A 27607-nucleotide genomic window follows, 5' to 3' on the forward strand; every position below is an offset into this window, starting at 1 on the left:
ATGTGGATGTAGAGAGCATTAAAAACAAGAAGATAAGTAAATAGGAAAATGCTGACTGATTCTTGGAGATAAAAATAGAATGGAAAAAAATAGCATGTTAGATAGGACACAATGAAAAGGTCTAATGTAAATGCAATCAAAATTCAAGCAAAGGTGAAGGGAAAAAAGGAGGCATAGGAATTATTTGAAGAAATTTCTAAAACTCCTGAAATACATCAAACTCCAGATTCAAGAAATATATGAACCCAATCAACATAACTATAAAGTAAAAGCACATTTAGGAACAAAATTTAAAAAAAATTTTAACTGCTTGAAACTCAAACACAAATAGAAAATTTTTAAAGTAGCCAGAGAAGATAACAGACACATTCCTTCAAAGAAGGAACAAAATTTATACCAGACTTCTCAACGGGAAATACAGAAACGAAAAAGACAATGAAATGATATTTTTGTAGTGCTGAAAGAAAACTAAAGTGTCAACCTGGAAATTCTGTATCCAGTGAAAATATCCTTAAAAAGTGAAAGAAAACTAAAAACACTTTCAGGCAAATTAAACTAAGATAATCTGTCATCATCAGTCGTGCACTAAAGGCAATCTTAAAGAGAGTTCTTCTTATAAAGGAAAATGATCCCAGAGAAAAACATGGGAATACAGATAGAAATAAGGAACAATGAGAAGGGTAAATATATGCATAAATCTAAACTAATTTTTACTGTACAAATAATACATAATGTCTTGTTATGTTTAAAATACGTGTAGATTTGATATGCAAAACATAAAAGAAGGGAAGAAGATAAATGAAGACAAAGTATTTAAGAACTTAGGATTTTCTGAAAAGCAGTAAAAGTACAAATTTATATTAAACTCTAATAATGCATGAATGCATACTTTTATCTCTAGAGTAATAACTAAAAGGATATACATTTAACAAGCTAATAAAGATAATGCAATAATAAAAAAATAAATTATTAGTCCAAAATAAAGCAGGAAAGCAAAGAAATTAAACATAAAATAGGTAAGACAATTAGAAAATACAAAATATTAGACACAAACCCAAATATATTGGAGTGTAAATAGTTTAATACATCAATAAAAAAGCAAAGACAGACTGGATTTTAAAAATACAAGCTGCTATAATATAGTTTAAATAAAAGGACACAAATAAAACATAAACATAAAAAATAAATATAAATATAAACACAGTTGACCCTTGAACAAAAGGGTTTAAACTACATGGGTTCATTTATATGTGAATTTTTTTCAGCAGTAAATACTACAGTACAACACCATCCAAATTTGGTTCAATCTGCAGATGTGGGACTGGGGATATGGAGGAACCGTGTGTACTGAGGACTGACTGATAAATAATATATAGATTTTCTACTTCAAGGAGGGTCAGCATCCCTAACCCCCACATTGTTCAAGGGTCAACTGTATGTGTGTATATATATATGTGTGTATATATATATATATATATATATATATATATATATATATATATATATATATATATATATATATAAACATATAACCAAAAAAAAGGACAAAAGGCAAAAGAGACATAGCCATAGTCAGAGTGGGATACATTAACATACTTCTCCCGTGAACTGACAGAAAAAAACAGACCAAAAAAATCAATAAGGATAGAGGATCTGGATTAATAGATGTGGTCTAATTGACACAAAGAACACTGTACCCAACAATAACAGAATATTTTTTCCCAAGTACACATGGAAATTTATCAAACCTGATCATATTCTGATCAGAAGCACATCTCAAGAACTTGTTTGAAAATTAAATCATTCAGAGTAATTCACTGACTATAAGCTAGAAATCAGTAACAAAATAATTAGGAAACGTTTAAATACTTGGAAATCAAGCAGTACACCCCTAAATAAATAAAATCAAATAAACCATGGGTCATAGAAAGAATCAAAATGGGAACTGAAAGTATTTTAAACTGAATAAAAATTAAAATATGATGTATTAATACTTCTTGGGTGAAAATAAAGCAGTGCTTAGTGGTATTATAACCTTAAATGCATATATTATTTTTTTAAAAGCATTTATTGAGAATATAATAGAAAATAAAACTTCTTAAATGATTTAAACATTCACCTGAGAAGTGAGAAAAACAAGAGCAAGTTAAGGAAAGTAGAATCCCAAAGAAAGTAGAATGAAGAAAACAGAAAAAACTAAAGTAGAAATTAATTAAATTTAGACAATGCAGAATATTAACAAACCCAAACTTCCTTCTTTGAAAAGACTAATACAACCAACCCAAGACAGATATTATTAATTTTTTTAGAGAGAGGGATAAGGCACAAGTTACTAGGATCAGAAAAAAAATATGGAACATATCAGATTCTATAAACATCACAAAGATAAAAGGATAATACCAACAATTTAAAGTTAATAGATTTAAATTCTGGATGAAATGGACAAATTCCTGGAAAATCATAATTTACCAAATTGAGTCAATAAGAACTTTTAAAAATCTGAATAGCCCCGTGTCTGTTAAAGAAAATGGACTCTATAGCGAAAAATCTTTCCACAAAATCTCCAGGGCCAGATAACTTCACAGGCAAATTCTTCCAAACATTCAATAAATGAACACCACTGATCTTACACAAAAACTTTTAGAAAATAAAGGCCAGAATGCCCTTGGTACCAAAATCTGAAAGAACATTACAAGAAGGACAATTATAGGCCAACTTATCTCTTCAATAAAGATTCAAAAATTCTAAACATTAACAATTGAATGCAACAATATCTAAAGGAACAAATGAGGGTTATTTTAGTAATGTGAGGTTAGTTTAACATGCAACATAAATCAATCCAATTTTCCCATTAATAAAATAAAGAAGAATATTCCTTATCATCTCAGAAAAAGCATTTGAGAAAATCTGACATGCATTCAAAAATTTTTTAAATAAAGAAAAAAATGTTAGCAAACTAGGGATAGAGGGAAATTTTCTTAATCTAAAAGAAGATTTATAAAGATATTGTATACCAAACATCATACTTAATAGGGAAATAGTAAAAGCTTTTCCATAAGATCAAGAAGAAGGCAAGGATATCCAGTTTCACCATTTCTATTCAACAGTACGCTAGAGGTCCTAGCCAGTGTAGTAAGGCAAGAAAATAAAGAACAAAGACTGGAATGAAAGATGCAAAACTGTCATTATTTGCCAAGAAATCTGGTTATATACATAGAAAATCCAAAGTAATCTGAAAACAACTGTCAGAATTAATCAAAGAATTCAGCAAATTTGCTGGATTTAAGGTCAATTTAAAAATAAATGTTATTTATATGTAACAGCAACAAAATAATTAGTAAATGAAATTTTAAATGATGCAGTTTATAGACCTATGGTCATACATCAAATATCTTGAACTACAATAATTAAGACAGTGTGGTGTTGGTATAAGAATAGACTAAGAAACCAAAAGAACAGAATAGGGTCCAGAAACAGATCTTCACATAATCATCACTGACTTAGGATACTAAGGACAATGGGGGAAAAATGTTTTTTTTAATGAATACTATGCTGGGTCAGTTAAATAATTACATTGAAAAACATTCACCTTAATTTTTATCACATACCATATAAAACCTCAATCTCAATGGACTGTAAATGTAAATATAAATGATACAGTAATAAAATTTCTAAGAGAAATCTTCAGGGTATATCCTCTTGATTTGAGGTAACCAAAGACTTCCTGAACAGAACAGTTAAAAAATACCAACCATTAAAAATGTTATTGATAAATTGGTTGCATGTTTAAAAACTTCTGTTCATTGAAAGAAACCTTTAAGAGAATGGCAGAAGATATTTACAATACATATATCAGGAAAAAAACAAAAAAACTACGGACTTTAATCCAGAATGTAGAAAGAGCCCCTAACAATCAATTAGAAAAAGGCAGTCAATTCAATGGTAAAATGGGCAAAAGACTCAAACAAAAATTTCATTATGAACACCAGCATTGGCAACGATATGGAGCAATCAGCACTCTCACATACTTTTGGTAGAAAATAGATAGTTTCTTCTAAGGCTGAACATACTCATATCCTGTGACCCAAGCAACCTCACTCCTCATGCACAGTAGAGAAGGGTACACATATCCATTGAAAAAAAAAAACAACTCTAGACCACTAATCATAATAGCCTAAAATTGTAAACAACTCAAAGGCCCAACAGTAAAATGAATAAATAAACTGTAGTACACTCATACAACGGAATACTTCAGTCTTGAGAATGGACTAACAACGTCCACAAGCAACAAAATGAATAAGTCTCAAAGATATAATGATGAGTGAAAGAATACAGAATCTATGATTCCATTCATACGAAATTCGAAACTAAGCTATGATGTCAGATGGTGGGATAATAGTTACCTTTGATGGGGAGGGGTACTGACAGGGCATTCTGGTATAGGGAACATATTTCTTGATCTGGGTGTTGGTTATGTAAATCTTCTCATCTGGAGAAAAATTATCAAGGTGTATCCTTATCTAGGCACATTTCTAGGTGCATTTTATATTTCAATAAAATTTTTACTTAAAAATAATGAATGGCATTTGCTTTTCTCATCAGTCTCTTCCTCAATCTGTTTTCTCTTAGGCAAGTCATTTGCTACTTCCCTTGATGTTTTCCTTTGACTTTATAATCCAATTTTCATTTAAAAGGACTCCAAAAACACCTTTATCAAAACTGACATCTTAACAAGATGATAATACTATTTACATAATATAGAAGGTTACAAATATAGAATAGTTTATCCCTCATATAGCTGCAACTGTTGTAAAAACAGTGAAGTCACAGGCGTGGCTGTTTGAAGAACATTTCTTCTACTGCTTCCCCGGGGCTAGCTGGGTAGGAAGATGGAGAAGATGGCTGGCTACCTAGTGTATTAAATGAGATGATGAAAGGAAAGCATTTTGTAAACTGTAAACCTTTATGTAAAATAAGATATCACTATACCCATTCTATTTTATAGCTCAGGCAATATAGAAACTCACTAAAATACCTCACATATACACAATAAAGGGTGTTGGCTCAGCTGGGTATCAGGGCTCACTGGACCCAGGGAACCTAATGTGGCCAGGACACTCTGCTATGTGTTTTCTTGGGTCTCTGCTTTTCTCCATATATTTGAGTCTTTCTCTGCTACTGGGAAAACAAGTACCTGACAGCTCCTGATCCTCATACTCCACAGTTACCACTCTAAAGGAGAGTGACATACATACGTAAGCCTGTATGTAATGATCAAAAATTAGCTTTTGAGGTATTGCAAGTCTGATTAAAATTTGTGTGTGTGATGCTATGGTTTAATTCCATATAAAATATTTGGTGGTGGGAATCTATCTTTTTACATACATATAAAAGAGGTCTATAACTCAGTTGTCACTTCTATAAATAAGCCCTGTATAAAAAATAATACCATATTGAGGGTTTGTACCATTTGCTTGAAAGATATGGATACTTTGTGGATATAAAGCCTGATAATGTTTCTATATCCCTCTCACTTAAGCAATGCTACAGTAAACCATTTCTGAAGAAGAAAGCCGATCCTGTCTCAAACCTTACTCATCACAGGGGAAGTAAGAAAGTATCGTGGGGAAAGCACTGGCTTTGGAATCAGCGTGACCTGGACTGGAGTCTAATTCTATTCCTTCCTCTTTGTCTTCAGAGACTTGCTTCATCTTTCAGGCATCCAATTCCTCACTTTTAAACTGAGATAAAACATCTATGTTGTTAGCACAGCACGTAGGCACATGATATTTACTTCTTTTCCATGTTCTCAGAGCACCATACAAACACTGGAAAAAGCAGTGGGCACAGACTGGACTAGATAACATGAGATAGTTTTGAAGTTCCAGTACTGACCTGGCCTGTCCAATTCTCCACCACAGTCAACAATAATGAATGCTGTACACCCCATGAACTGACTAAAGATAGTTGAAGGAAATAAAGCAGTCATTTTTGATGAGTCTTTCTTATTTTTATACCTCTCTCCCCAGCATCCTTTCCCCATTCTTTTCCTAACAGTGCCCAAAATCATCTTTGACAGATCTCTCCACCTCCACTCAAAGTCCAAGTGACCTGGGGGTAGAGGTACCACTCGCCTGCAGAGACAAAGCATGTGACCCAGGCCCAGCCAACCAGAGAACCAAATCTCTCTGGCAACAGTGATTGGTTCATCATTGCACACATGATCCAAGTTGGTCCATTAATAAGAATAAGAAGACCTGTGTAGCAGCTGCCATGAGAAGATTCTCTTTTATTTCCTTCCTACTCTGTTTGAATACTTAGAATCTAAAACATAATTTAAATCCCATGGATTAAGCCCCACTTTACTCAGTGACTAGTTTTTAGGTGAGTCAGTGTGGAAATGGAGAAACCATGGAAGCTATTTCTTTAGACTTTCAAAGTTAACTTGGCAAAAGTTTTATACTGCCAAGTCCCTCATCTCTAGTGGATTCCAGTCAGAATACTGGAGGGTGACAGCTAAGTTTAGGAATGGTCCAGAAGCCTAGACATTTACTCTGTATAGTCTACCTACAACTGGAAACTTAGGTGGTCTGGACCATACCCCAAGATCTGCAGGCCATCCAAAAATATAGTCTATATATAGTCTTGCCTGGATGAAGATCTATCTTATCAAGAAGTAACTAAGGTTGGAGCCCAAAGTATAAAGCTGGTTTACCTTTTGTACTAGTAATATTAAATATTACTCAACTAATATTTACTGAGCATATACTGTGCTTAGAATCTGGGTAAAACAATACAGTGTCTGCTTTCATGTATCTTAAGACCTTGCAGGGGAAATAAATAAATGGGCAATTATTACATAAAATCATAAGAGCTATAATGAAATATCACAGGGACATCTTGGACCAGCATCTAATCAGGCTTGGGTGGTCCACAAAAACTTCTTAGAGAAAGTAACATCGAAGCTGAGACCTGGAGGATGTGATGTAATGCACCAAGTGAAGAGATGGGGAAGAACCTCAGTATTCAGGGAATGCAAAATATGGGGAAATGGAAGTATCACACCAGGACTGAAATGCAAGCAGTAAAGGGGAGAGTGGTATGATGTGAGAGGGACAGACCAGGGGCCAAACTGCAGAAATCCTTAAAAGCCATGTTTGGATTTTAATCTGAGAACACCAGGAAACTGCCAAGGGCTTTTAAGCAAGTAAGTGGCATAACAAGATCCATACTTCAGAAACGTCTCTCCAGATGTAGTATGCAGAATGGACCAAAAGGAGACAAGAGAGGAGAACCTTTCCATCAGACCCTCAGGGTGACCAACGAGGAGGCCATTGCAATTACCCAGGGAAAAGACGATAGTGCCTGGGGAGACAGAAACAGTAGGACTTAATATTTTCTTAGTTCTTGAGCTTGCCTGATCTTCAATCATCAACTCCTAGGTGGCTAATCAAGACAGTATATTCCATTAGGAATGTTAAAAAGAAGAGATTCTTATGTCAGGTAGGGGACTGGTTCATATCACTCAAGATCTCTTTCAAGTATGCAGTACTTTGATTCTGTGCTGACGATAGGGAATAAGAATGAATAATTATTTATTCACTGCTTGAAAAACAGAAGTAGGGATTCCCCTTGTTGCCTGAAAATTGGTAAGCTATTAGACATAAAAATAAAGTGCTATTTATAATGAAGCTGCACTGTAAACTCAATTAACTTCCTCTGAGGGAAACAGGAACTGACTGAATATTGCAGGAATTCTGCTCACTGCACCACTGAATGACCAACTACATGTCCCAGATAAGCATGAGAAGACTAGTGGGTATCAGTTGTTCATTCAGCCAACTCAGCTCCCACTGTCCCTCACTGAGTACAAAGCCTGCTACTCTGCTTATAATTCTGGTGATCAAAGATAATGTATTTTGAATTCTCAAACAACATACCTCCCCAAAATATAAGACAACTACTTCATATAGTTCACAAGAGAAAAAAGAGTGATCTGTTCCAACACTATAAAAATGGTGATGTCGATTTCTCAAAAGAGAGCATATTGGTCTCCATTTTTGTATACTGTACTTTAATAATATAGTTTAAGGAATTTTTAGAGGTGATTTTTTTTTCACTATGTGACCATACGCCTTAGGCACTGACCTTAAAAACCCGTGAGTGAGATTTGACTCCAAGGAAAAGTAAATTAATGGAATTCACTATCCTAGAAGCTGTAGAACCTAAAAATGCCAATTTGTACCAATTTTATAAGTTCCAGAAGGAGTATAAGGGAAATTAGAGGGATTTCAGAACAACCTAATATGATGCTGTCCTTTTAAACAAACAAACAAAGGAAAAAGCATTGCCCATCACAACTATCTCAGAAAAGGAATGAGAGGGGGCTTTTTTTTTTCCAGCCCTCATGGTCTTGCAGATGGAAATGCCTAAAGAAATTATTAACTTCTGGGACATTTTCTCCTGTCAACTACTCAGATAAAATGCTGACTCAAGGCTTTCATTTGTCAATCAATCCCTCAGGTGAAACCAAAAATATTTTGTGAAAAATGTCCCCTTGCCTAAACCTACTCACATTCTCTGATTTAATTTGCAACTAGAAGATATAGTCTGGGTATTTCCTTTTTCACTTAGTTTTCCATAGTCTTTCTTTCCCTCTCTCCTTTCTATTTTTTGATATAAAATAAAGGACAAGACTTTATAGTGATTAAGAAGCACACACAGCAATTTCACTCATGTTGCTAGGCAACAAGGGCCATATCTGAGCTCAATGAATGGATTCTGAGCATCTGCCCGAAGGAGAAATAGAAAGAGCCAGTGAGTGAACTGTCTTGATAACTGCAGGGGTTAGTACTTCTTGACGCACATGCTCCTGGATTTGCCTGAGAAGGGAGAAGGTACACTTATGTTAAGCCTTTCTGGTGGTTTATTTTTCCAGGATGTGTTGAAAATTCTCCCCGATGGAAAGTTGGCACAGTATGTTATAATGATCATTAGCTCAAGAAAGGAAAGTAGGTAAAAATGGCTCCTATTTCTATTTGCCAAGTTCAGGGCTGCACTGCCGATAGCATGGGCTATTTCAACAGCCTCCAGCCTGATCTCTCCTTGTCTTCCCCCTCTCCCCATCAGTTAATCTCACCTAGTTGATTAATTACAATGGTATTTTCTACCTCCTTGCAAGCAACTCCCATCCTCTGTGATCAGCATTTACCTCCCTTTTCAGGTGCTGTGAAAAATATAACATTGTTGATTATAATTAAGTCTGTTTTATTTTGTTCTTATTACAAAGCAATTCATAATCATTAACAAAAAAGCAGAAAAATACAGACAGACAAATGAGTATCAACGTCTATTATCCTGTTCACAAGAGACAACGTAAATATCTTAGTGCATATCACTCTAGATGACTTTCTGTGCATAAATAGACAAGACTTTTTTCTTACAAAACTGCATCACCTGTATACACGAAGTTATAACATGTCTTATGAACTCAATAACGGCCAACACAGTATTTAATGGCTTCTATACTATGTCATAATTATTTAATCACTTTCATGAAATTTGGGATAAAGAACAAAATAAATAACCAGTTACAGATACTTTTACTAATCTTTTTTTAATGACTAATTATTTAAAAAATTTATTTATTTTTATTTTTGGAGGGGTAATTAGGTTTTCCATTTATGTATTTATTTTAATAGAGGTACTGGGGATTGAACCCAGGACTTCATGCATGCTAAGTATGCACTCTACCATTTGAGCTACCCACCCCCCACTGTTACTAATCGAATTGCATCTTCCTATTCATCTCCTGCACCTAACCATAGCTAGCTTTATTAATTCCCCAGTCTTACAACATTATTTCCTTTCCATTTCTACTAGTATAAACCTAGCTCAAGTCTCTTCCTTGGCTTATCACAGTAATGAATTATTTAGGACTCTCTCAGTTTTAAGTGTCAGAAATCAGAACTCAAAGTGGCTTAAGCAAAAGCAAATGTATAGCTGTATGGTTGAAGGTTTCATCAGCAGGGGCTAGCTGAATGCATAGTGGGATCCACAGACTCAAATAAGGTCAATGGGACATGGCTTTAACTCCCTCTACTTTCCAGCAATTCTCTCTTCTGCAATGGTTTCATTCTTGGGAAGGCTGTCCCCTAAAGGTGACCAGATGGCTGGGCAACACCTCTAGTTTTCTACCTTCTCAGTAACCCCAGGGGAAAGACCATTCTTCTGATTTAGTCCTGAGAGTCACTCTGATTATACTCACCAGAACCAACCATTGTGGCCAGGGGCCAAGTATGCTGAGTGGGGCCAGGCCTAGAGAACATGCCCGCGCTGGGGCCTGAGAACAAAGTCTATCTCACCCAAAACACAAGAACCTGCATCAGGGAAGGGGTCGTTCCCTAAAGCAAAATCAGAGTGCTGTTGCCAGGGAAAGGGGGAACAGATATTTGGCAGTCAGGAACAGCAACTATTCACTACCATTAGCCGGTGTGCTCCGTTGGATCCTTCAGATCCACTCATCACCATTCTCCACCTGGACTCTGTGTAGGGATCATAGCAATCAGCTCCCTTTCCCTCTGGCTGCTGATTGGGTTTAATCAATGGGAGGCATCAATAGGAGAGGTCAGAGAATATCTCCATCTCCCTCCTTGCTGGGCACCAGCTGGCAGTAGCTGTGTCCCTGTACTGAAGACCACAGTTCCTCTTGGGTGAATTTCTGTAACCAGCTACAGATCCTCTTTGGGTTCTGGTAATAATTGTCTCCCTTTGCTCCTCAGACACGGGGGTGGAAATAGCTCACTGCTGTGTGAGTTCCACCATACCTTGTTCTTTTAATCCTGTACACTCCTTCACCCCATTCATACTAACCTTCTCTTTCCTGAGGAACCTTGACAGATGCAGCCTCCTACCAAGTTGTTCAAGCTATCAGTGTTTCCTCATATCAACCCCAAATCTGGTTAATCATTAAAATCCTCATTCAAGAAATAAATGTGAACACTGAAAGTTCAAGTCTAAGGACTACGGTTAATTTAAGTTACCAGTCACTATCATCTAAGCTTTGGTGACCACAGAAATACACCAAAGATGGTAGCAAATATTGGTGCTTTCATTTTGTTTGATTTAGGAGTGAGCATCTGGAATATACTCTGTGAAGGTTATACTTAAATGTAGTTGATCCAGTTTTGCCTATAACTCATTGTAGGTGGACTTAGGGCAACTGGGTCCTTCACTGGGTCTCACTGTCCTGCTCTATCAAGCACTAAGATTTTAATATATATTATTCTAACGAACTACAATTAATGATGCCTGCAAAACAAATACACTTACACACACTGCCAGCTCAAAGAAAATAAAGATTTTTACTAAGTTAAATATCTCTTGACCAAGAAAGCAAATATTTTTGAAAACTAGATAATCATTTAAGTTAATGATGCAATGGAAACCTAAGGCACTGACCTCAATTCAAAGCAAAATTGTTTTTGTTCAGATTCCTGCCTCAGATCAAGTTTTACATACAGACAACATGGGGCTATCAGTAGGGATCTGCAGTGAAGCCCAAGAAAAGCACTAACGAAGCCAGCAGGAGCCCACACAGCCTGGCCATGGACGCAATGCAAGATTAGAAATACAAGTAAAAGTTCACAAAGGAGGGAGTCTCTGCTCTACTTTGTGTAGGTTGCCTGGGTCCAGCCAAGATTGTGGAAACTGTAGGAGGAAGATCAAAAAAAGGCCAAAGCAGGAAATGAGCTGTAACTTGACAGAGTCACAAAAGAAAACAGAAAAACATGAAACATATCAGTTCTGAAGAAGGAGCTTGGAAAATGTAGCCTGTTTATTCAGAAATGAGGCAGTTGGTAATATTAAAACATTTTTAAGCTCTGAGGTATTTCATGCTAAAAATATCCATTATAAATAGCCAGGTACAAGAACAGACAACAGAAAAATTGAGTGTGGGGAACTAAACTTGCTGGTACCTTGGGGGAAAACAGAGGGAAAGACTTAAGACATTTCCTCAGGACAAGGTAAGGCAGGGACAGGACTTGTGCAGCAGAACCCAGCGAGAAAAATATGGAGGAAAAGCCAGAAGCTGAACTATCTGCACTGGCAAGATGGTTTTAAGTCACTTGCCCAGTAACTGATCAGCTGGTAGCAGCTGCCTCAAAAACAGTACATGAAATCATAGAACCAGGACATGGGAAGAAAAGGCGATAGATTGGTAGTGTTTCCAATTGGGGTGAGGGGTGGGGTAAGAATGGAGAGTCATGGCTCATTTATTTGTTGACCCTGGAACATGTGTTCTAGGCCTACACTGTCCATTATGGTAGCAACTAGCCACACACAGTTACTGAACATTTGAAATGTGGCGCGGTCCGAATTCAGATGTGCTGAAAATGAAAAATACACATTAGATTTTGAAGACTAAGTATGAAAACAAAATGTGAATGATCCCACTAATAATGTTAAATATTGATTGTATGTAGAAAGAATATTTTAGAAATGCTGGCTTAAATAAAATAAATTATTAAAATTAACTTCACTTTTCTCTTTTTTACTTATTTTTTAACACAGTAGAAAATTTTAAATCACAAAATTTGTGGTCCACATTCTATTCCAGCTGGACGGAGCTGCTGTATAAAGTCCCTTCCTCTCTCTCCAGTTATGATATTGAAGACTGACTTAGCTCTCACTGTCCTTCTTATCTCAAGTAGAGCCTGGTTTCAGACTAAATGAAAGAAAACTACATTGAGACTCAACAGCTGCTGTATCCACACAACTCACACCCACTTGGGAATATACACTTAGAAGAACAGTCACCACCACCTCCTCACAGGTATTCCCACTTACCATATATGTATACAACCATATCTGTATGTGTCAGAATAATACCAACAAGTAGGGAAGGAATATTAGCAGAATCACTAGTTACAGCGAGATTTACATTCTACTGTCAACTGCAATCATTTGTTTGAATGAGGGAGAGTCATTAGTGCTTGTTAATAAGAAGAGATTCTTTGAAATTCAAGAGTGTTGGAACTTCATGTCTTCATTTCCTAACAAGGAACCAGTTCACTGAGAGGTGATTCTAGCAATTATCAAGAGTTCCAGGGCTGTTCATACATAACAGAGCATGAACATCAAGCTTATGCCTTGGAATGAAAGCCTCTAGTGTGATTTACCAACCAGCACAGTTGGATCTTACTCTCTCAGCTGTCTTCTCTGGACTTTTGCTCTCTCTGAATCCTAAGAGCCACCTGATCCTTACAGCCTCGTCACTGCCGCTGAAATCTACCACCTGCCATACGCATTTCTCAGTATCTGTTAATTGCATCAAAGTCCTCATCCAAGCTCTGTTTAGTCAATCCATGGTGACATAATTTTACATAATAATACAATTATACATGATTTTGCATAATGGTACACTCTTAAGTGAACAAAACATTTCCTTCACAACTAAATTTAAAAGAACTCTGACTGATGAAGTTAGTCTCCTGTAAGTAAGAATTTTGGCCCCAGTATCAAACATCTGTACTTTCAGGCTGTTAAGCACTCAACCTCTCTTCATTTGATAAAAGAATTCCATTTCCCTGGGGGAAGCATCTCACTCTTACTCCAGTCCATGTGGTTTGGACTGAGCCTCTTCTCCCCCATCTCATCTTCAAAGACAGCACAGAATCTAGGCTGGCTAATTATCACATTTAAGTCTCCTGGAAATTTCAATAGAAATATAATGCAAACCACAATGGCTGAAAGATGGTTACAGGGGTGCCAACTGGTCCAATGGACTTGATTTTGAGCCTTTGTTGGAACTGTCAGGAAGGAAGACCTATGTTTTATCTGCATTAGAAGCTGAAAAGATGTAAGCCTGAAACTTCTAGGAACTGTTACATAGAAAGGCCCTGCTTAAGAGGATGGTAGAGTAAAAACAGAGAACAATTGCAAAGATCTTGTTTGAGGCCTTTGTCCAGCAGGTTGCACTCTTGAACTTTTCAGTTTGGTGAGCTAATAAATTTTCATTGTTGCTTAAGCTACTTCAGATTTGCTTGAAACTGGAAGAATCCTGCTAATGGCACTCTTCAAATATTTACCCACTACATGGATAATCCATAGTTTTCCTATATTTCAAGGGCAGCTTCTCATGAAGTCTCTCCTATTGATGTAAGCTCACTCTGAATTTTCCTTTTATTTTGTCCTTTTCAATAAGTAGTCTGCAGGGCACATTATCATTATTAGAACTTGGATCCAGTCCATCCATAATCAAGGGAATTCAAAGGTCACTTCAATACTTCATGTTGAGTTCCTGACAATACTCAACATCAAGTCATCCTTACTGCTCATTTGGATTATATCCCAGCTCTGGGCTCTTGGCTTCTGTATGGATCCTGAGATCCAGCTGCCAATTTGCATTCCAGCTTTGACTGGTATCCAAATGCATCCCTATGTTTCTGACTGTCTCTTGTAATAATTCCCCCAAATCCCAGTCACCTCAGCATTAGAGGCAGGTCTACCTGACCATTCTTCCTGCTCTAGGAATTGTAGATGGATCCCTGGTACATTTTGTGAAACTTCCCTAAAGACAACAATCTATAAGGTTTAAAATGATCAAATTTCAATGCCCATTGCTGTCATATGAATTATTACCATTTGCTGGATTTGCTGATGCCAGCTGCTTCTTTTATCATCACTTTATGGACTAATCTTTCCTTCATGTACCTATTATGTTTCCCCATAACCAAACCCTATCCTTATGGATAAATTTATCTTTAAAGCTCAGCCACTTCTCACCAAACTTAAGTTAGCCTTTCCAAATATCCCAGCCTAGGACAAGCCCCTAGGTTTTACATCATGCCTCTCTACTTACATTTTGGTATTTTATAACATCACTGTTACCATGCTGATAATACTTTTGATACTCCTGTGTTCACATACTGTCCCAAGTACAGTAAAAAAAAAAACAACAACAAAAAAAAACCACAATGGACTAAAAATCAAAACATCTGGATTCTAATCTTGGTTCTGTCATATGCCAGTGGTGTGAATTTAAGCACAAAAGAATCTTTAATAATCTCTCAAATTTTCATTTCCTTTATCTAAGTTTGCTTAATAACACTTGCCTTATTTTGCTGGATGTTGTGAGAATTAGATAACAATGGATGTAAAAACACATTGTGAGCTTTGAAATACCATGTAAATAAACTATTAATATGAGGTCTTATCACTAGCCAGAACTGTTATCTCTTACTTCCTTTCAACTACAAACCACCATAGACATTGTAGACAGTCAGTGAACACCTGTCAATTCACAAATATGTATGCAATTACTCCTAAAAATCCATGAGTAAAACAAAAGGGAAATGTCTGTAAATGAACTAAGTAGCAGTTAAGGGAGATAAAAATGTTGAGAAAAAAGAAGAAGTGGAACCCCGTGGGTTGTGAATGAGAGTAGAAGAGCTGGGCAGAGTGGAAAGGCAAGAGGGAAAAGGAACCAGGGGAGACAAGGCAAGTGGGATGCAAGATGACATGCCAATGACACAATGTAGGAGAGGAAGAGGAGGAGAGGAAAAGACAGAGGGACCGGGAAAAGGTGACAGAGCAGAAGAGGCATCAGTCATTCTTAAACCAGAGTTATCTGCTTGGGAAACCCAGGCACTGAGATGGAAATGGGCTCTTGCTCTCCAGTGGCTTTCAATTAGGTAGGAAAGAACTGGCCATCTGAAGCTGTCGCAAGGAAAGCCAACCAGCCCAGCACGGAGTCAGTGGCTGAACCCGCCTACTCTGGGGGAAGAGATGGGGACAGCAACTGGACAAATGAGGAACCAGGATATTGAACAGCAGCACAGAAAATGAAAGAGTAAAGGGACAGAGGACAAACTTAACAGCTATAAAATAAAACCTGTTGCCAGACTTAACTATTAAAATATTGCATAATTTGACACCATCTCACCACAATTGCTTTTCTTCACTGAAATACCTAATAATCTGGATTGAATTGATTGCTAAGTCCAATTTAACCAGTCATCTGGACATACTTAAAAAGAGGACTGGAATTTTCAAGCAGAAGCAGGTGTCTACGCTCTAGGACGCTGCAGTGGGAATTCTGATACGTGGGAGAGGCTTCAACTCTCTTAAGGTCTCTGAAGGACTATAATTATGCTAACATTCTAGGTCCTCAGCTGATCTCAGTCTCATCTGAGGATGGAAAAAAGAGGACAAAAGTAACACAGCCAGCAGATTTCTTATTAGAGATGAGGAGAATGAGGCCATCAAAAAGAAACAGAAAGCCTGTTGAAAGGGTCTTAATATCCTTGGAGGGCCCTGATCACAGGGCACATGGGCTCCTCTCTCTGAGATGAAAAAGGCTCTCTTTCTCAGAGTTGGCCGTCTGTATTGTGCCCCCGTGGCACAAGGCACTGTCGATAAAGCACTTAGCATAGCATTTGGAACAAAGGAACTATTAGGAACTCATAGTTGTGGTAGAAACAGTAGAAATAATAGAATTAAGAGTAATAGTTGGAGTAGTAGAACTTGTAGAAGTAAATGAGTAACGGTGGTCTTAGGACTTGGTGTAATAACACTGGCATCAGTGATGCACTACCGTGGTACAGAGGTACCGAGGGAGCTGCCGTACAGGAATCAGGAGACCGAGCTCAGGAGTCAGACCTTCTGGGTTTAGATCCTTGGCTCCAGCAGGTATTAGCTGTAAGAACTTGGGAAAGTTAATTAACCTTCCTATGTGTCAATGTGACTACCTATAAAATGCAGATGATGAGAGCACCTCTTTCATAGAATTGTTACATGGAATAAATGAGACAATACTTATATAGGGTTTAGCATAGCACCTACACTATTGAGTGCTCAACACCTATTAGCTAGACATAGCACAATGGTGTTGGAGGTGGCATCACTGCAAAAGAGTCCTATTCCAGGTAAAGGATGCAAAATAAAGGGGGCAACTACATTGCCACTAGAGTTCTCATGCCATGAAATCGGTAAATAGCACCCCCCACAGGAGACATCTTTTCAACTTCAAATAGAGAACTGGTGTTCTTCCCTTCTTCCTATCTCCTCTCCAAATCCATAGCCTCTAACTCCGTAACTGTAAATGAAATTCAGGGTATGAGGGGATGGAGGAGAATTAGAGGTGGTAGCTGTTAACATCTATTGGACACAAACCTGTCTGTGATCGTCTTTCAGTGATGATGAGATTATGCCTAATGAGTTATCAAGTGAAATATAAAGGCTTTCCCAATTTTAGTTAAATTCCTCCAACACTATAATATGCCAGATAGTGTGCTAAATATCAGCCACATTAAGTCCAATCAATGAATAACAGCAGTTTGTACACAGAGGTCCAGGTGCTCGAGGGGAGGTCTGGAAGGCTTGAGGTTCTGTGGTAGATTAAGTCTGAATTTGAAGTTTGAGTAGGAAGTTGACAAAAGACAGGGGATGGGCATGATCAGACATAAGCTATAGAAAGATGACCAGTCATCTGCCAAATGGATTGGAGGTAGGACAGCCATAGTCAAGAAAGGAGTTTGATGATGATGACAATCGCTCAGAATAGCAATGGTGAGGTCTAATGACAACGACAGAAATGACAGGGAGGGAAGAAGAGGGTTGCAGAGTCAAGGTTACATAATTCTAAATAAAACAGTGCTAAAATTAAGCTGGTATAAAAAGGTTACTAGTTATTTTTCTTTTTCACAGAGTAAAACCTCATCAGTTCAGCATAATTGGATAGAAGCATGTCACAATTAATCAAATATGAATTACAAATTTTTAAAAAATATGACTAACCACTTAGGGTTTTTTGACTAGATGAGATATTTTAAATACCTTTCAACCTCACTGCTTTTAATTAGCAGCCCCAATGTTCCTGCAAACAATTAAAGTGAGGTTCTTAGAAGTAAAGTTTTTTCCTGAAGTGGGTTGAACCTTTTTCTCTTCTGTTTTTGTTCCCACAAATGCTTTCCGAATTCCAAAGCTGATCTTTACCCACAGCCAATCCCTCTTTCACTAGTGTAGAAAGTCATAACCCTGACCTCAGGCTGATTGCCCAGAGAACTGACCTGGGAGGCCTATAAAATCTCTCAACATGCTAGAAGACTGGCTGGCTGCTACTTCTTACCATCAATTAGAAGTGTCAAACCCGGTAATGCGAGCCCATCAGTAACACAATCATAGAAAATAACATGTTTATAATTACAAACAGAAATCAGGCACAATTTTCCTGATTCTTAGAATTCTCTGGGGGCAACTCAATTTGTTTTCAAATCTCTGTCAGTGATGCAATGACAAAATTAAGCTCAATCCCAAGACAAGCCACCAAAACATCTCCTTTTAGGGAGGGGATTTTGCCCTGCCCACTACTAAAGCACAACAATGGTTGAAACCCTTAATTATTATAGCCTGTCTAAAACTCATACTAAATCAATGCACTATTTATTTTCCAAATATCATGCATTTCTTATATCATAACCCTCATGAGTCATAAATAATTTATTTACCATGAAAAATACTAGACTCAATTCCCACTATCACACTGATTAGAAATGAAAGTACAAAGGAAATGATTTAGTATTTCCAGATTATCTAAGGGTGTATACAGCAGGTTGCTTGCTCCCATAAGCTTTCTGAGTTTAGAAATTCAGTAGGGTCATAGTTGTAGCTTACACACATCCTAATTGTGCAAAGCTTCCCTATTACTTGCAAGTTAGAGAATGAAATAATCCCTGAACAAGAAGGAAGAAGCTTCATATAAAAGCAGTCTCTTTGGTGTTGATATTTGGGGAGCTATGTTCATTTTCCCCTTGTCTAGCAGATCGTTAGAGCTTTTGGGGTCAATTTCTAATCCATTCACTCCATCATGCAGTAGATGGGATCAGAATCTTCCCCCAAACATCTCCCCACTGAGCTCCACATCAGTTTAGCTAACTTTCTATTAGATGTTTATCACCAGAATGTCTCACAATTTTCTGTCTCCACCAGCTCCAAACAATGCCCTATTTCTCTAGGCACCCTACTCCTCCACAGTTACCTTCAAAATGTCCTCCTCCTCTTTTCCATGTAGTTAGTCACCTTCTACCATGAATTCTATCTCCTAACTTCCTCTAGAGTCTGTGTCTTCTTCCTCTTATCCCTGCTCCTGCAATCCTAGTTCCAGTCCTCATCCACCGTCCCCTGGACAAGTATAACAGTGTCCAGCCTCTCTGAGCCCCTGACTCCTGGCATCCACCGTAATTCAGCCTGCACTCAGACAGAGTCATCCTCCCAAAATATCTGACATGACTTTTCCTTCATCTGTGTAGAACAATTGTATTTCTAGGCCTTCTATATCTAGTTTTCTTCATTTACTTTTACCATTATTTTTCAAATGCTGAGAAGTTGCCTTTCTTTCAGATCTAAAAAGTGACTTTGTAGTGCTGTATTATCTACACATGGACTTTTTCTTGTATTCAACTTTCAAGGGTTTGGATTGCAATAATTATACATAATGAACAATGGTGACATTTGAGATAAGGTGAGGCTAAAAATGTCAGTTACATTGTTGATAGTGAGGCCTTACAGAAAATATGCATCTATATCTGTGATGCACAAGGCATGATAGTATTGAACATTCAAGGCTGAGTACTTTGTATAAAACCTTTTGCAAGCACTGAGATTAAGAAAGCCATTGTAAGTTAAGGAGCAAGTGAGTGGGCAGAAGAGAATGGAAAAAAAGATTATTCTTACAGTTCTTTAGAAATGCAAATAAGAACATTGCCTGAACATCATTACCTGACTGATAAAATGGTAATCACTTAACAGGTATTTATTTAGAAACCTGTTCAATTGCTTAACTGAAAAAAAGTTCTTTAATTCAACAAAATCCTATTTGCTAAATGGTAATAAAACAAATCTCCAGGGAGAAAAGAGCAGGTACTAAATGTCATAATATGGCCTATAAAATTGGAGATGATTCTTATCACTATTTTCAAAATTTAAGTGATAAAATAAAAAGCCTCCAAGGCTGTGGTAGGCAGATCGAAATCCCTGACTAGCTGGACACTATGGCTGTGAAAGGTAATGTAATGCTTTCTTTGCAGACAATAGGAATCATTATCACTCTAATAAACTGGAGAATGCTCTTCCTGCCCATAGGCACTTAAGTCAATTTTTGAAAACCTAGACAGGCCAAACAAATATTACCTGCCAGGCCTTTAGTTTGGGAACCCAAGTCTTAAAATGTAGAGTAACAGACACTCTACAACACAGAAATCTTTGCACAAGTAAACTGTGAAACTTAACAGACTCTGACATCAAGCAAACTTGGGTGAAAACACTGTCTTCACTTCTTACTAGAAACGTGGCTTTGGATGATGGCACTCATCTCAGTCGGAGAGGGTGGAAGCCTGAAAACTACATTTTCCACACTTCCTTGCCCATTAGCTTCTTATGTTTTCCAAAGAGGATGCTCAGAATGGGAAACTGGATTGTGAGAGGGGACAAGAATCGTTTTTCTCCAGTATCTAGAGGTGCCGTTAGCAGTAAGGGCAGCAGTGAATGATTCTTAAGCAACAAAAATGATGGGCTTGCAGCAGATCCATGAAGCTTCATGACCTCTGGTTAACATCCCTTTCTTCCTGCCCTTTCAGGAAGCTCTGTGACCAGTTCTCTGCATTAAACCTCCCTTTGCTTGAAATATATTAAGCAGCCTCTATTCTCCCAACTGGACATTGATAGACTCAGAAGCAGAAAGAAACAAGTCAGAGGTGTTTTCCTCTAAACAAGGATCATCAATCACGGGATGCATTGTATATAAAGGAGAGCTGGCTTTACTGAATAGAGCACAAGACTGAGTCAAAAAGACACAGAACGGAATCCTAGATCCTCCAATTACCAAACAGGAGTGGATCCATGTTCATGGAAGCTGCAGAGTAAACAGTGCTGAACAGATTAGAGAGTAACAGTGGTCTCATCCCAATTATGCCACTTATCAGCTCCCACACTGAAGGTCTTCGATCACCTCTGGGAGCCTCAGTTTCCTCAACACAGAATGGGCACACTCAGGGACAGATGGTCAAAAAATTTAACACTGATTAATAATGTCAGCCAATCAAATGGACACTGAATTTAAGCAAGCAAGAAACTGATGGGGTGCAGAAATTAATTAGCAGTCCTAGGGGTCATAAAAATCTATCTCATAATTATTGTGATCACTAAAGACAGCATTTACTTATTTGTTCATTACATATATGTCTGAGATACTATGTTAACAGTATTACTACATTACTTATAATCCTTATTAAAAAAAACCCATTTTCAGATGCCAAAATTAAGGTTCCAAGAGATTAAATAATTAGTTTAGAGTCATATAGCTAGTAAGTGGGAAAGCCAAGACTTGAATCCATAAAATTGAATTTCCCAAACTGTGATGCTGCCAGTTGAAATCACTGTGGTATATGCACTTTGGAAGCTGTATAGTGTAACATCACGTAGAGGATTGCTGGTTTAGTGCCACAACCAGCAAATTTCACACACTGCAAGAAACCACTGTTTTAGAAACGTAAATATCATCCTTCGCCTTGAGGTCCCCTGTGACCCCATGAAGCACAGAGGTTTCCATCACAGGGTAAGTACTAGTTCACAGTCACTGCGCTCCTCATCTAATCTAAAGCTAACTGAATAATCACCACTGTATCAGTCAAGCAATAAAGCTGAGTATTAATCTCATTTACACTTCTAAAGCAACATAAAAATAACCTCTTTTAAACTCCCATAAGACTATCAGCTGATTTTTCAGCAGAAACTCTGCTGGCCAGAAAGGAATGGCACTATATATTTAAAGTGATAAAAGGGGAAAACCTGCAGCCAAGGATACTCTCTATTCAGCAAGACTCTTGTTCAGATTTGATGGAAAAGTCAAAAGCTTTACAGACAAGCAAAAGCTAGACGTATTCAGCACCACCAAATCAGCTTTATAATAAATGCTAAAGGAACTTCCCTAAGCAGAAAAGGCCACAACTAGAAACAAGAAAATTACAAAATGGAAAAGCTCACTGATAAAGACAAAGATACAGTAAAGGTAGGAAATCATCCACACACAAACTAGTAGGAAGGTTAAAAGAAAAGTAGTAAAATTGCAGGATACAAAGTAAATATATACAAGTCTGTTGCATTTCTATACACTAACAACAAAATATCCGAAAGAAATTAAGGAAACAATCCCATTTATCATCGCATCAAAAAGAATAAAATACCTAAGAATAAACCTACCTAGGGAGGCAAAAGACCTCTGTTCATACAGCTAAATATTAAAAAAAAAAAATCAAAAAATGGACAGAAGATCTAAATAGACATTTCTCCAAAGAAGACATACAGATGGTCAACAGGCACATGAAAAGATGCTCAGTATCGTTAATTATTAGAGAAATGTAGATCAAAACAACAATGAGGTATCACCTCACACCAGTCAGAATGGCCATCATTCAAAAGCCTACAAATAATAAATGCTGGAGAGGATATGGAGAAAAGGGGACCCTCTACCCTGCTGGTGGGAATGCACACTGATGCAGCCACTGTGGAAAACAGTATGGAGGTTCCTTCAAAAACTAAAAATAGAATTACCATAGAATCCAGCAATCCCATTCCCAGCATATATCCAGAGGGAACTCTAATTGGAAAAGATGCATGCACCCCAATGTTCATAGCAGCACTATCTACAATAGTCAAGACATGGAAGCCACCTAAATGGTCATCGACAGATGAATGGATTAAGATGTGGTGTGTGTGTATATATATATATACATATATACATATATATATATGTGTGTGTATATATATATACATATATATATGTGTGTATATATATATATACACACACACACATACACATACATATATATATATACACACAATAGATTATTACTCAGCCATAAAAAGGAATGAAATTATGCCACTGCAGCAACATAGATGGACCTAGAGATTATCATACTAAGTAAAGTAAGTCAGACAGAGAAAGGCAAATATCATACAATATCACTCATATGTGGAATCTTAAGAAAAATGATACAAATGAACTTATTTATACACCAGAAACAGACTCACAGACATAGGAAACTAATTTATGATTATCAAAGGGGAAAGGGAGGGAGGGATAAATTAGGAGTTTGAGATTAATGTATATAAAATAAATAACCAATAAGGCCTACCCTATAGCACAGGGAATAATATTCATTATCTTGTAAAAACCTATAATGCAAAAGAACCTGAAAAAGAATAGATTTATATAGTGTATGTATATATTTATATATATATATAAAAAATAACTGAGTCACTTTGCTGTACTGAAACTAACATTGTAAATCAACTATACTTCAATAAAAAATAGAATTTTTTTAAATGTTCATTTAAAAATGTTAAAAAAAAATTTTACATTATCTAGTTATACCTAGAACATGCATTTCTGGACCCTAGTCACTTGTATAGTACCCTTGTGTTTTTTCACATTATTAATGAATATTTTAAAATTATGTAATATTTTCTTTTTTCCTTCTAGTGATATTGACATATAATTGAAATATAGCACTGTGTAAGTTTAAGGTATACAGCATAATGATCTGACTTACACACGTCATGAAAAGATTACCACATTAAGTTCAGTGAACATCCATCATCTCATATAGATTTAAAATTAAAGAAATAGAAGAATATGTATTTTTTTTCCCTTGTGCAAAGAGCTCTTAGGATTTACTCTCTTAGCAAGGATGAAGGCAGTTAAAAGATACAAAATTCCAGTTATAAGATAAATAAGTACAACATGATAAATATAATTTACCCTACTGTATAATATTTTTCTTTAAATAAAACTTTAAGTAAATGTATTTTAAAAAGAAACTTTATTTCACTACTATCAGTGGCAAAATAGTATTACTCACCACCAAAAGGTTATCCTAAAATAAATATTTACTTAAAAATAAAACAGACACTCATATACCACCTAAAATCACTACGTATTATTAGTGATCCATGCATCACAATTTGGTAAATAAATGTCCTTTATTATGGACACCCAGAGGCTGGGCTGAGAAGGAAACAGGTGGAAAGTCTGTGGCATTTGCATATTACTAATATTGTGGGTAGAGAGGAGTGGGTGAGGATGAACATATGTTGATGGGATCAGGTTAGAAATCTAAAAGAGAGGATGGTCCAGAGACAAGATTCTGGGGAGTGATATTATCATGTATCCTACACTATGGTTCCACAGCACCCAGGAGATCAGCTAATGTTCATTTAATTGAATTGTATTCTGCTATTCAAATCCAATGCTGCTATAAATAAATGTTGAAAAGCTATCAACGTTAGGGATCATACTATCTGAATTATCCAAAAAGAAGTGCATTTTTTACCAACTGACCCAGTTTGATTCAGTGTCTGAATCTTAAAACAATTTCATAAACTTACCACCGTTGACACTGCTCACTTTCAATTAACAAAAAATAAAATGGAGATTTTTCTAGATTTCACTATGCTTTCTCTGTGCAAATAATGTCACAAACCTTCAGAGGGAAATTAAGCATGTGGCAACAGGCTAAAACTCTGTGTTAACAAGTCCTAAGGCTCTGCACCAAGTCAATGCGTTGGGTAAATTAAAAAGTTCACAGTGCTTCTATTTTGAATATTTTAGTGCTGAATATAGCGTCTCTGTGTATACCTAGGTGTACTAAAGCATCACTGATTTGAGATACATGTAGCACAATGACTGGCTGATCAATAACTCTTTACTGCATACCCACCATGTGCCAGGGATTATTCATGAGACACATTCTACCCTTAAGGAATCCGTAGGCTGCAGTGAAAGTACATCTTTGCAACTCCAGCCACATTACACTAGAGTTTCTGTCAAGAAATGCGACAGCTCTGTTTGTCAGAGTGTTCTCCTACATCAAACACAGAGGCACAGTGTCCCTGATCTATTCCTGAAATGTGCTTTCCTACAGGTCTCAAGTGGAAAAAAAAACCAAAACTGCTCTTGTGACTACACCAAGAACGTATTTTTTGAGGTTTTCCAGCTATTGATATCTATAGGTAATCCTCAGCATCAAAGGCCAACTCATAACATGTAAGTCTTACTGAATAGAATTTTCTTCATATAATTTGGTTGTGCCAAATAATATGCAGCAAGCCTCTAAAGAAAAAGCTTCCCTAGGAGCCATCCTGTTATTTGATCTCCAAGGGTTGCAGGAAATTACAGGAAAACAAAGCAACACAAATGCCACTTAGCTCTATGTAACTATACCATACAACCATCATGTCACAATGACCTGGTTGATAAGAAAAGTGGCAAACTAGAACCTGTTATAAAAAGCTATTCAAATGTGTATCTGAAATTTAGAGGTACAGATAAATATTCTTACACTATTTTTACCCTATTTAAATACATCTTCTTTCTTCCTATTACAGAGATGAAAATCTATTTGCATTTAACAGCATCTCCCGTAATGCAGACTGTTAGTATGGGCATCTGGAGACAATTATAACTGTATTATACTTATCATTTAAACAGAAATTTTAAAGCATTATAATCACGATTAAACACTCATGATTATACACGAAATGCTGAAGAAAATCCCTATCTACTAGCTTTGTAACTCTACTACAACAGACTTTTCACAGGCCTTGTAGTTCAAATGACCATAATTGATAGCACTACATATATACAGAAATGTAACATACCTCACATTAGCATCAAGTTCGTCCATTACAGGAAATAGGCATGGGTGAACTGGATCTCAGTGCCCACAGGGTCCTATAACGGGGGAATAAGAAAGAGGTTAGACAAGAAGGCAATGTAGGAAAATAAAAGTCCCTGTTAAAGGAAAAAATGCCAAATAATCATTGCTTCCTACTTATTAGGACTTTTATAGGGTGTTGGGAAAGTATTTAATAAGCAATACCACAGCAAAAAGCTATGGGTATGCTGAGGTATGGCACAGCTGAGTGTTGCAAAAAGTTTCTTTACATTTGACTAATCTCCTGGAGATTAAAACATACAGGTATTTCTTTTTACTCCACATTTAATCTATTTGTTATTTTTTACTCTTCCCAGAAACATAGCTTATTTATATGCTCTGCATTAGGACACTAGCTATTGAAAATAGGTAACTATATTGTTGGGGTTAAAACAGTACACTGCCTAAAATGGTCCACCATCTTTTTTCCTATGAGGATTTTCAGGTTGTTTTTGTTGTTTTTAAACTCTTTTTGAGGGTAGGTAATCATATATTTCTTTGAGAATCTACTGAACTCTTGAGAACCGTCTTTCCAGAAAAATACAATAGATGTGCGTGCACATGCATATACACTTTCTGGGGAGCCCACAATTCCTGGAGGCCCCTCCATGAATCTCAGGCTAAGAACTCCAAACTGAAGAGGAGTTAAGTTTCAAACTAATGAAAGTTCCTCTGGCATAGACCTTCAGAAGATCTTACACTCTTTAATGGACGAGCACTCGCTGATCTACGCCAAGGCAGCACTCTTAACTGGCTGTGCAGCTTCATCTTTCAGAATTCCTATGTTTTTCACTACACTGTCCCACAACATGGTGAATCAGAGAATACAGGGGAAGAGTTCAGTCTGTTTCTTTTGAGGTTACCCTAAGCAAGTCCCCTTCTCTTCCTGAGCCTCACTATCCACTTCTCAATAATCAGAAAGGATGGGAAGAGATGATCTCTGGGTTCACTTCCAGCTCTGAGATTCTATAATTCCATCTGCTGGTTTTCTAATCAAATCTTACCAAGGAGAAACTGTAAATCTATTTATCTACATAACAGAACCAGGAAACTCAGCCTGGACCCTTGGATTCCTTGGTCAGTGTGAACCACACATATATGTCTGGCAGCCAGGAAGAGACTGGCAGGCCACCAGAGCTGGAAAGGATGCAGACCTGTGTTTTTCAGTTTTATACTTTAAAGCCTCTAAGATTAAAATGGGCTGCCATGGGCATTTCAGAGTCTGTGGCAGGTGAGAGGAAGGCTCTGTCTACAGGACTCAATCCCCTTCCCAGACCTCAAGCAAAGCAGCTCTATCTTTTTTACATTTTGAGTCTGGAATAATCTTCTGTTTGAAATACATAAGTACAAAGCCCTAACTACTGAAGTGATGGGGTTCCACCCTTTGTCATCCTCTACCTAACATCATTCTCAAAGTGAGATGATGCATGTGCACATGTTTTTTTTTTTCCCTAGGCAGATGATTCTCAAGAGTTTACTAGATTCTCAAAGGGATATGATTACCCACCCTCAAAAGGGGTTTAAGAAAAAAAATAACCTGAAAATCCTCATAGGAAACAAGACGGTTGACCATTTTAGGCAATGTACTATTTTAATCATAACAATACAGTTACCTCTTTTCGCTAGCTAGCGTCCTAATGCAGAACATATAAATAAGCCATGTTTCTAGCAAGAGCAAAAAATAACAAACAGAAAACATCCATTTCCATGGCTTAAAATACAGCCTCTTCACTGAAGATTCCCAAAGTCATAGCTTTAGCCTAGACCTTTCCCAGATTCATGTCACATCTCAACTTGGATGATTAAAAAGCATTTCATACTGAATTCTTTACTTC

The 27607-nt window shown here is 36.9% G+C and overlaps 1 protein-coding gene across 2 annotated transcripts in view; it reads right to left on the reverse strand.

Moving 5' to 3' along the window:
* HTR4 (5-hydroxytryptamine receptor 4) overlaps positions 1-27607 on the reverse strand; it is a 371144-nt gene that overhangs the window by 111466 nt on the left and 232071 nt on the right. For both annotated transcript variants that reach the window (XM_010989466.3, XM_010989465.3), the window contains exon 8: positions 25717-25789. In XM_010989466.3, the coding sequence (XP_010987768.1) occupies positions 25717-25742 (26 nt within the window). In that variant the 5' untranslated portion in view covers positions 25743-25789. The remainder of the gene's footprint in view (positions 1-25716; positions 25790-27607) is intronic.

This window comes from Camelus dromedarius, chromosome 3 (assembly GCF_036321535.1).
Source record: "Camelus dromedarius isolate mCamDro1 chromosome 3, mCamDro1.pat, whole genome shotgun sequence".
NCBI lineage: Eukaryota > Metazoa > Chordata > Mammalia > Artiodactyla > Camelidae > Camelus > Camelus dromedarius.